General features: G+C 37.8%; 1 protein-coding gene across 1 annotated transcript in view; it reads right to left on the bottom strand.

The window, feature by feature from the left end:
- Positions 1–7167: 7167 nt before the first annotated feature.
- Positions 7168–11476, bottom strand: part of LOC134856515 (uncharacterized) — a gene marked incomplete at its 5' end in the record, with an annotated part of 14304 nt that continues 9995 nt past the window's right edge. Inside the window, 1 exon segment of the mRNA XM_063872783.1 lies at positions 7168–7374. Within this exon segment, the coding sequence (XP_063728853.1) occupies positions 7168–7374 (207 nt within the window).

Genomic DNA, 11476 nt, shown 5'->3' with positions numbered 1-11476 from the left:
CCTTGTGTGAATGATTGTGTTGTCCAATATGGTAGTCGTGATGTTTGATTTGGGGGGTTAAAGGGATTTTCACGTATTTGTTCAGATGTTGGTGTTGAACCTAAGTAATCTGAGGGTAGGCTTGCGGTGCTACGTTGTGAAAGAAGCGTAGGGGTTTCTGGTAATATACCAATGGGGTTTTCTGGAGTACTTTGTGATGGGGATTGGGGTATATCAAAATGTACTCGGGGGGTCTGAAAATTTCTGTTTCGTCGAGGATGTATAATTTGTCTATTTATTTCAACTGTTTTTTGATTTTGACTAAGATTTCGTATTCTACTTAATTCTTGTGGTAGTGTTGGGTATAAGTTATATGTTGGTTCCTTTAGAAGTGCTTGTCGTTGAACTGGTTCTAATGATTCAGATAAGCGAGCGTGTCGTTCTTCAAAGGTATAGGGGTTATCCTGAAAAGAAATTCGTGTAGATGTTTGGGGGTTTTGCGTAGTTGTAGGTGGTGTTGGGTTTTCTTGGGATGATGTCGGTGAAGACTGACTGTGTGATTGTAGGTTAGCAATTTTTGATGGTTTTTGATCTTTTCTTTTAGTGAAAAAATTTATGTTTATTGTAGTACTCGTCTAGAAAACGAATTAGGAGAATTGCTGCTAGGGCGAATGTGATGATTGCTTTTTTTTATACATTTGCATTTTGTCAAGATTAGGGATGATAGAAATGTTATAAAATTTACAACTAGTAAAAAAATATCGGTTCTACTAAAACTGGTTCGTATCATTAGATAAGTTTTGTGAATCGTACCTGTGGATATAGTCAATAGCTTTTGAAAGTTGAAGGTATAGTTCAAATAGGGAATAAAAAATTTAAAAAATATTGCAAAAAATGATTAGGATTATTATAAAAGCTTCAAAGGTATCAAAAAGAAATATGATTAAAAGTTTAAATATCGTTAAAAAGTTTATGAGAATATTAAGAATTATGTTGACTGGTCGAGAGAAGAGCATTTAAGAAAAGGCTTCTCGATCGAATATTTTTTGTTGTTTGTCTAATTTATCCAATCATAAAATGTAGTTCAGATCAGGTTCCAAAAAAGACGAGAAAATGTGCTGTTTTTATTAGTGAAAAATAGCTTCAGTTTGCCTTAACTTCAATAAAAAAAAACTCTTCCTAAACAACTCATGAAAGTAAAAAAATGAGCGTGAATTATTAACGAAAAACAAATCAACACAAGAATAGCCAGTACCTTGCAAGTCGCACATAATTTTTTGACCAGTCTTTAAGTTATACAATTTGTTTTTTCAAGCTACTCGCATGATGTGACAAAAAAAAGAACACAAAAATTTATTCAGCAATTTGACAGTCAAAATAAACAAGCCACTTGGAAAACGAGGCACCTTACGTTCAAAGATTATTTTGTCCATGAACTGCTCTGTTTGTTAACGTTCCCGTTGCGAAACTTTGATAACAAAATTATGGAAATTCGAAGAAGCCCAAAACTTCAGGAGCTTGTGGTTGATCAAAAGCGGCATATTATTTGGTGAATGAAATTGCGCGCAGCAGTTTAAGATCTATCTTTATAACTAAATTTGACTAGCGCATTGAGTAAGGAATCAGCCAAATTAATTGTTACTTTCCAGTTACTCTTATAAGCCAATGTCGAACCGAAAAGTGTTTCTTGTAAACTTGAAAAAAAACCACTTCCAGACTAGAAAGGTTTTGCCTCGCTCATTAGCTTTGAAGATAGACCACGGGACATATTATATCAAATACAATATGTTCCGATGGTGGATTTAGGGGTGGGAAGGGTTGGCGGAACATCCCCCCCCCCCCTACTAGGGATTCGACACCCGGCCGACCCAAAGGGTCCCCCCTTTGATTTTTTTTAAAGAAGTTTTTCTAAAGGCGCCTTGGGCGCCAATAAATACTATCTTTGAGGGAGAGCGCGCGCCAAGAAAAAACGCGACTTTTTTGGCAAAACTTTTCAAAAAATGCCAAAAAACGGCTTTTTTGACCTGCTTTTTCAAAAATTTGTCTGCGGCGCACACAAATTGTTCCAAAACAGGGACCCTTTACCGATTTAGAAGAGCTCGGAAAATTAATTTGGTCGACTTAAAAAAAAAGGTTGTCAAAATTTTTGTAACTTTTTTGAAAATCCATTCCTCCACCCTCCAAAAAACCTAGATCCGCCTATGATATGTTCGGTACAGTTTTGAAAAGATAGAGTTTACAAATCCAAGGTGATAAAAGTTACCATACCACTATTTTGTTGGAAAATTCAATTGAAGTTCTGGCTGGTTACTATCATGGGTTGAAACTTTCTAACATAAATGCACTATATCGTGAAAGTGTACTTATCAGTAGAGTAATGACTTTCTTTTTATTTCTTCGCTTATCAAGTTATTTCAACCTGTCTGAGCTTCCCCCTCAATGTGTCCCAGTCGTCTGGACTTTGTGTTTTGTTGAATTAGTTTCTTTGTTTTATTATTTATTTGTATTTATTTATATATCTTCGTTGCAATGCATTTACAAAAGAACCTGATTTGCTTTCTCAATGTCCCAATTCATGAGGTGGTCAACAGCAGAGCTAATTACCTTCTTAAAATCATCAAAATCTCCAAGGTTTCCCCATGTTCCTTATGCCTCTTTTTTCTATGTAGGCTTACAGATTGAAGCCAAAAACTCTTTGAAGGCTTGGATTTTCGTGTCTGATGAATTTGTTTCTTATTTCAAGACCGATATTTGGAAGAATATATTCCAGTTGAGGAGATGGGCTATTTTTCGCTTTCTTTTGCCTGTCCTTTGACAAATATCGCGTGCCTTTGAATTGATTACTTTTAGATCCATCATACTGCTAATCGTTTTTCTATTCAGCTTTCTTAGCATGAACTTGTTTTCCGGAAAGGCTTTCCTGGTACTTCACACAAAACAAAAACATGGTTAGGAATCTCATACGCACTTACTTCCGTTGTTGAAACGGTCAGACCCTTGCACTCTGAACAACATGCCAGTGTTTCTAGCCCTCTCGCAAAACCGTCTTTTATGGTTGACTTAGGCCAATTTCAATGAAAAAGTGTGTCTCAAAACTGCTTCTCATATCCCAGGTCGCTTCCATGAAGGCTACTCAAGACAGTGTGATTACTGTTTTCTTTTTCTAATGCTCTCTTTGATGTCGATCCAAGTCTTCTTCTCTCAACTTGCTCGAAAAGCTGTTCTTAGGTTTTTTTTCATTTTTCTTCTAGGAAGCGATCAACTTCTATCGATTTTTCTTCAGGATCTCTTCTCACACAGATACCGGAATACCGGAAAAAAACAACGTAAAACTCTTTGGTTGGATACCATGATTCTTTGTTTGATTTAGGTCAAGAATGCATCAATCTGATGCAACTTAACAAACTGATCGGTCTCAGCGCTAAATCATACTCTTACTCTTTCTCTAAAGCATTCTGATCCCTTTTGAGATCCTTCCACGTACCTCCTTCTATAAGGAGTTTCGTCCTGCCTGCAATCCTGAGTTAGTTACGGCCCTATCCGGTCTCTTCGCATCTTAACAGCTAAGTCCAACGGGGCCCATGTTCCACAATTTTGGATTAACTTTTACCTATGGGCAAAAACCTCGCCAACCAATCGGTCTTCCAATTTGCTGTTGAATACAATAGGTACAAAGCCAGGTACTTAATCCCTCTGCACATTTTTGCTTCCATAAGTTTAGCTTTGAGTAATCCAAGTTCACGCAGTGGTTTTTGATGAGCCTGCTCTCTAAAGTCAAGGATGACATATGCGACCGCTTGTCTGTAAAAAAAATGTCAAGAGCTCCATTTTTCTGAAAAAGACATCAAATTTAATTCCACATCGGGTTCAAGTCCGCTGATTACGGCGGTTCTACGCATCATTTCAGCTACGCATTGTTAATCCTTGATTTTTCTGTTCCAGTAAAAGATATATTTTCAATGTTTTTACGGTAGGGATTCTCGAGCTGCTGGTTAACTTTTCTTTTTATGGTCCCTATCAACTGCTCTGGGTACATCAGCGAAAGAACCAGTAAGCCAGCCGACCATAAAATTTTTAAAGTTATTCAGCAGCCCATCCAGTCTCAAGTTTGAACATCGTCTGATAGGAGGAAGACGGGTTCTTGTACGCAAATTTCAACTACATATATCACATCTAGTAAGTCAGTAGAAGTATAAAAGTCCAATAAATCAGTGGTTGAATCATCTCATACAATTTTTGATCATTTGGCACGATGCATGAGGAAATCTGAGGACAGCGAAAAGATGAAGGAGGGCTCCCAGCCAACAGTCGTTTCGAGTGCACTACTAATGACCAGCTTGTCCAGCGAGAACTGGTCCAGGAACAGCCGACTCAATTCTTGCATAAGCAGCAGCAGTTTGGCACTCTTATTTTTCTCACGTCCAATAATTTTGTTTCAATGAAGTACCTATTTCTCTGAGCATCGCAGTTGCATGATTGAGCTCATCATCGCACAGTGAGCTCGATCTAGGTGACGAATTTAAAAAGATATTATATCGCCATCACTTCCGAAAGTCCGAAATCGTCATTATTTGATATCACATTGCACCTAAATTAGTGATAATGCTGACACTCTCTTTTGACATGATTAGTATTACCTCACGTTTTTGCCAGTACGAAATGATGTGTTGGATATCCACCTTAGCAAATATAAAACATCCAAACTGCATCCATAAAGAATTTCACTCCAGAACCAATATTTCGATGGGCTGACTCAATCACATAGGCTCTGAATATAGTCATTGGTCCCAGAGATTGCTACTTTTTCTGAGTCCACGTTTGTGAGCATCTTCCTTTTCCAAACTCTATCCATCGAATTGGAATGCGCCTATTGGAATCGTGTCAAATTAGGCGAGGAAGCCATCGTCATTGTCAAATCTTGCTCCGTTCGTCAATGCTTTCGATAGAAGTGATGGGAGGTTAACTACAATCAACAATATATTACCAAGGTCGTTGTGATCTTCCACGTTAAAGGCCTAACTTCATCCTGGGTTGCTTGCGCTTTATCATAGTGGTTTTCCAGCAAGCGTTGTTGGTATTCAAAGAGTCACTTTCTGGATTTCTTTCTCCGGTTTTTGGGTAAAGGCACACGACAAAATGATCAGTTTAAACTTGTCTAAAAACTTTTTGAACAAGCTCACCTTCAGGGGCGGCTCCCACTGTGTATATTGTGTCACAATTATGCTTATAGTGTTGTTCCTGCCAACAAAGCTCACTGCAATGTTTTTCCCACAAATATCGAGTTCCCTAATCTAAATAAAGGGAATTTGGGGCTCTGGCAAAGATGAGTATCGTCACATGCCAGCCCGTACTTTTATAAAATAAGATAAAATTTTTTTGAGGAAAATTCAATAAATTAGCTCGGGAATCGATTTAATTGTGCTCTATCAGTTAGAAAATGGCCCGTACGAAAAGCGCTCCCCTATCAGAAATCATCATGTCAACGTAACTCAATCTCATTTACATGTCGCTTCGCGGGATTATCTCTTTATGGTCTGTTTATTTCTTTAAGATTAGAGTTTTTCGGAATAAATCTATGAATGACTATTTTGTTAGACTATTTTATTTTGAATGACAAGGAAAAATTTTGGTAAAATTCTATCAATAACTATACATAGATAAATACAAATCTTAAACCTTTAAATTCAACATGCATTGACTTTCAACATACATGAGGCAGATTGAACACAATTATTACGCTAAAGTGTCAACCTCGGGATGCCTGTCCCGAACATGACGCGTGCAATTAAATCCACAAAGCTAGACTTAGTACAACTATAGCTAAACGATATACGTTGTGCCGTGCCACACTTAGCGCTATACATCTGCAAAAAACTTACAAAGTGTTTTAGGACATGTTAAGCTACAATTATTTTCACAGCTTCAAAGTTCGTTTTAAAATTTTTAGAAATAGAACTTTGGTGTACTCTTCGCCCTTAATACTGGTGAGCTATCCAATTGTCCTTCTGAAAGAAGGATTGAACTGTCCAGGGAAGATAAATTTGGGGTCCTTTCCTCTACGGCTTTGATCGATCGTCTGATTGGGCTGCCGAAAAGAACTGAATCTTGTGATAGTTTCGTCCAGATGACCTTAATGTCGCTGAAAAGTTGTCGTTTTGGTCGCCTCTCGGCTGAACTGGTGGCTCCGCTGACAACATGTGTGATCCGACGCTGAGGCAATTGGCTTTGCATCGTGGTATTCAGGAATTCTCTTCACCAAATTCGGACAATGTGAGTGTTTTGGATGTGAACAGGATTGGAACTCGGCTTCGGATATAATTGGGATGAAGTCGTCTGATTTCTTATACAGGTTGGAGTGTTCGGGCGTTCTGAACATTTAACCACTTTTTTTCACGGAACCAGGATGTTCAAGCAAGGTTGGAATCAACTATCCTTAGCTGGACAAAAAAACCACCAAATCGACTATTTTGGCTGCTTTGCCTGTTTCTTTTTTTCCTCCGTATTTTTGAGCTGTTCGTCTGGAAATGATGGGCCGCTCTGGAAAATTTTGGGAGCGAACATTTGGAGTTTGGCGCAATACGTGGGTCGTCATCTGAGGACGAGAAAGATGGCGGCTGGTGGGTCCTTTTGATGGAGGTCATTTGGCCTGCGATGAAATGGAGGGAGAAAATTTGCCTAAAAAACTAGAACTGTTAACTGATTTAATCTGAAAGATATATGGTTCTTCCGAATAACTTTCCCCCTTGTTGTGTTTGCTGTGTTAATTAGATAGTTTGTTCGTAAAACTTTTAAAAATAGGCTTTCCAATTTCGCGATCTAAAAACTTCCAGAAAACTTCGACCCCCTTGGGTTTCGATCGAAAAATATCCTCAGTCATTTTCTGTCTGATATTGGACTGGCGCAATGCATTTGTAATTCTCCAGTTGCTGAGCTTAGATCAAGTAGAAGTTTTAAAAACTAAAGCGACTAAAAGGCTTTATTTTTTTACCAAAAATTGGTGCATTGGATACTGCAGGTATCGATAATGTTCTTGTGAATTTCAGGCCACCAGATGTGTTGGGCGGCGTCTATTGTGGCATCTGGGACGGAGAAATCTTTATTTCAGATAGCCAACACTACTCGCTCGAGGCATTATGGTTTTGCGAAACGGTTGTAGATCACAAGAATTCGAGAATGACCTCAACAGAGTTACGGTTTTTTTGTAGGAGTTGATCCTGTTTATTCAATCTTAATCTGCCGCACTTTTTGCTCATCTAATGACTTTTTACAGTGGATCCTCTGAATTAACTTCGGCATGGACATCTGGGTCAAATTTTCTGTCAAAACCTGGTGTGGTTTTCTGTCCTCCGATATTGCAGACTTATGTTTTGCCGATTTCTTCAAGACTGAGTGACACTAAGCATATTTCGCTGAACGTAGTGTGAAAAGAAAAGTCGCGTACTTCTGGCGGAAGTAGATAACCTTTGGTTCAATTGCTTTCGTTTTGACATCTTCCTGATGGTACCCGCACCTGGGGTCTGAATGGACTGAGAACTAGATCGGAAACTATGTTTAGTAAACGCTAAAAATTTTCATCAAGGTGTGGATGTCGAGTTTGATCGAGCTACTCCTTAATAAAAACTACTCTTGAAAAAAATTTTGGATTTCAGTTTTTTTCTGATGAATAAACTATCCCTGTAAGACATGATGAGTAACTTCGTATTTAATGAGTGATTAAATTCCTGAAATTGCAAAAATTATTCCGATTGTTTGAAAAGCCCGGTTCATAAATCGATGCCATCTAGTTGAGATGATGATCCAATAAATCTGAACTCAAAAAGATAATGACTGAATATTGGAATTTTAATGTCCTCTTGTGTACTGATGCCAAAAGAAAGGCTGCAACTGAATTGCTTCATGCTTTTTTAAAAATTCGGTTGCCCTCATGCGGAGAGGTTCTAGTTTAAAAAACTAAATCTTATTGCAGGAATTCCAACGCCCTCTTGAAAATCTTTACGAAAATCAACACACGAATATGATTGGTTAAAACAAGATGATGTGAATAATGTGCCCTCTTGCTGAGAAACGTTGGTAAGATTGGTTAAAAATATTGACTGCTCTGGTTTTATGGTTTATCTGAATTCTCTCTAATATAATTGAGATTGGAAAAGCGAACTAAAAAAACTGGAGTTTTCGGGTTGGTTCAGTCGCAAAAAATGTGATGATAGACAAAAAAAATAGCTTGATGGTAAACATTGCTTGTTTTGTTTGATTCAACAGACCGTTCGAATGATGCTAATTTTTCTATCATATCGCAACTTTCAAAGTAATTCTCGAGAGATTTAATCACAAATTACTCGAGTAGTCTACAAGGTCAAATGCCAATTGGGAGACTGTTATACGATTTACGATAAAAACCGAATAGAAAAGTCTGTCGGCTCATCTAGTGATACTCGTTTGTTAATTTTTGTTTCCGCGGTTGGCTTTACGAGCCAATAGCAAAGCTCTAAGCTCTATGTTTGGTTAAGACATCAGTTTGGTTGCTCAACAATTTTTTCCTAAAATGTTTGCAATGCCATACAATTTCTAAAAGTATGAGCTAGTTAGTGCTTAATTTGAGTTCTTGTTTCTTTAAGAACCTGGAGCTGAACTATATGGGTACCCAGGATTCATCTTTGAGTTCCTACTTAAAAATGGCACCCAATGCACTATGACTAGGGTCACACTTGATCTTGACTTCCATTCTTGGGTCACAGTGGCAAACTTTGACAATCCCGGATTTTGATTTCATCGTATCTTCAAAAGGAGATTGTTGGTCAGTACTTTAAAGATGTCCAAATAGATATGTTTATCTATGAAGAATTGGAAGGAGTTTCTGCAAACTATTTAATATCCACAAGTACCTTAACTGTTTTAGAGTTCTGAGTTCTTTTAAATAAAGAACTGCTAGTACTTTAGATAGTTTAGATTTGTAGCCTTAGTCGTCAACGTCGAAACCCAACTATGATAACTTATTTACAGCAAACTCATGTTTTGACAGTTTTGGGCAAAACCTTCTTTATCAAGCCGTGATAAGTTGGAATCGACCGTCGAATTGTGCTCTGATAAAAGAACTTTGAAACAGTTCAAATATCATCTTGGAATATCATCTTGAAAAACTAATACAACGCGAATATTTTGAATCGTTTTCCCATTACCTTCTGAAATTCTGTCGACATTTCAAAAGAGCGTTGAAAGCCGGTTTAACTTGATAGATTCTTGTACCGGTAACGATGTTAAAAATGCAATGGCTGCTGACGAGGTGGCTGAGTTGGTGTTGGCTAAAACCGTATTTGAGATCTAAACATGTGAATCAGATTTTGCCGGTTGTTTATGATTTATTGATTTGGGACTCTATTTCTTCTTGTTCTTGGGAACAGATTTGACATTTGGTGCTGAGTCCTTAAAAAATTCAGCATCATTAGGCTTTGCGTCTATGGATAATTTCACAGAACCGTCTTTCTTTGGTTGTAACTACTACTGGCGGTACAAATTGATCGCTTGTAACTGAACTGAGTCTTACCAAATCAGCATCTTTCATCAGCTAGTACTTTCATCGCCCACGTTCTGCTGGATGTTAATCGGCACACGTCTAAGCTTTTTTTTTGAATTGGTATAAGAGGTTCGTTGTAGGCCGATTGTACTCTGTGAGTTTGGATCTGCCTCAGAGGGAAAACAAACTCGCTGTGTTTTCTCAGGTGCTTATCTCAATAGAGGTCAGAGTTGAGTTGTTTGAACCACCAGTAAAGTTTGGATGTTTAGGGCAAAGAGACACCTATTTCGGTTTTCCGTTACCGTTCAAGTTGCGCTCTATATTGAACAACTCAATAAAGAAAAATGTAGAAAAAGAGTTCCATGATGAAGGATAAGTTTCTGGATATAAACCACATAGAAGGTATTGATGGACGATTCTGAGATAAGGATCAACGGGCATATCTCATCCACTTGACTGAAACATCTGTTGTCCTTTTATTCATAAAAAAATCAGTCGGCCTGTGTCGAAAGTGGCTTTATAATCGGAGTTGATAGCTCTTAAGGAAATTTGAAATCCTTATTCCAACAAGTGGTTGTATTGATAACCTGTTTCTTCTTAATTGAGTTCAGTTTAGTGATTATTGCGATCTTCAACTGTCCTGGTAACTTCAACACATTTGGGTTTCGATAAAAATTATCCTCGATTTTTGATGTAATTTTCACAGTTTGTTAACTGATCGGATGGGACGGGAAGTGAAGGTTCGCAGATGACAATTTAATTCTTAAGGATGCGGCTAAAATCATATTGATATGGCCTTTACAGCTAAGGCTCACTAGTATATGGAAATTGAAAACTTTTTGGGTCATCCAATCATACGCGGATTTAACCAGAGATTCTAGTAAATTGACTAAAGATGAAGATTCCTTTTTGAACTGAGGTCTCAGTTCTCAGCTTTTGTTTCTCTCTTGTTCAAGAATCTGAGTATTAGCCGGCTTTTGTAATGATCGAGGCGTTGCTCTGCGTTTGAGGCATCTCTGACCAAGTGCTCTTTATCTAAATCAATTTTTATTGTTAGATTATCTAAGGCCAAAGACCATTGAGTTTTTTTAATTTTTTCTTTTGATCTGATACAATCAATAATCGTTTTGAGTGTATCCTGAGTATCTGATGGGATATCTGCCAATTGCAGTGCGTCCCCAATTAACAATTTACAATCCTGCCCCCCATTTGCGTCCCTCATCTGCGTTGCGTCCCACCCATTTTTGTGTGCACCTACCGAACAGAAAATCTGTTTGACGCCACTCTTGTTGCAAAAATTTAATACTAACACTTTTCGAATTGCAAATATTGGTCAGTTCTATTAAATTTGAGATATGGATAACGAAGTATGAATACCGATTTGGACCAGTATCCTTTTGTGTCTAATAATGGACCGGCGTAACCCAGCTGTAATTCTTCAACGCTGAGATTGTATCAAGTAGAAATTTTCAATCTGTTTTACAAAAATTGTGGTGGATACAACCTTTGCAGGTGCCCATATTGTCCCTTTGAGTTCTGGGTCACCTCTGACTTAAAATCCTGATGTAGGGGTCATTCCCCCAAAAAAACTTCGTAATCTTTTGCATCTGCTGCTTGTCTCATGGATTTAACTTTTAGGATCTTCGTTTAAGAAAGTTAAACTAAGACATCTGGGTCGAGAATGCCGGTCAAATCCGGGAGCATCTCCCTGTCATCCGATAGACAGGCTAATGTTTCGCCAAAAACTTAGTGATGTACGCCATTTCTCGCTTATCTCGCCAAAATTATCTACTTTTGTGGTTTTGAAGTTTGAGAGAAAAAACATTTGACAATAGGAAAGAAAGAAAAACACAAGCAGTTTGATATCTTACAATTATGTATGTTATTGCCCATTTGAAAAAAAATACATTTCAAGTTTCCTAGATTTTTTATGTCTGGACGAACGATGCTGTTTTGAAAAAGGCTTCTTAGTTACACAAATAAAGC

This window comes from Symsagittifera roscoffensis, unplaced genomic scaffold (genome assembly GCF_963678635.1).
Source record: "Symsagittifera roscoffensis unplaced genomic scaffold, txSymRosc1.1 SCAFFOLD_401, whole genome shotgun sequence".
In the NCBI taxonomy this organism is placed as follows: domain Eukaryota; kingdom Metazoa; phylum Xenacoelomorpha; order Acoela; family Convolutidae; genus Symsagittifera; species Symsagittifera roscoffensis.
The sequence above is the reverse complement of the archived record's forward strand: the minus strand, read 5'-3'. Positions and strand labels throughout refer to the sequence as shown.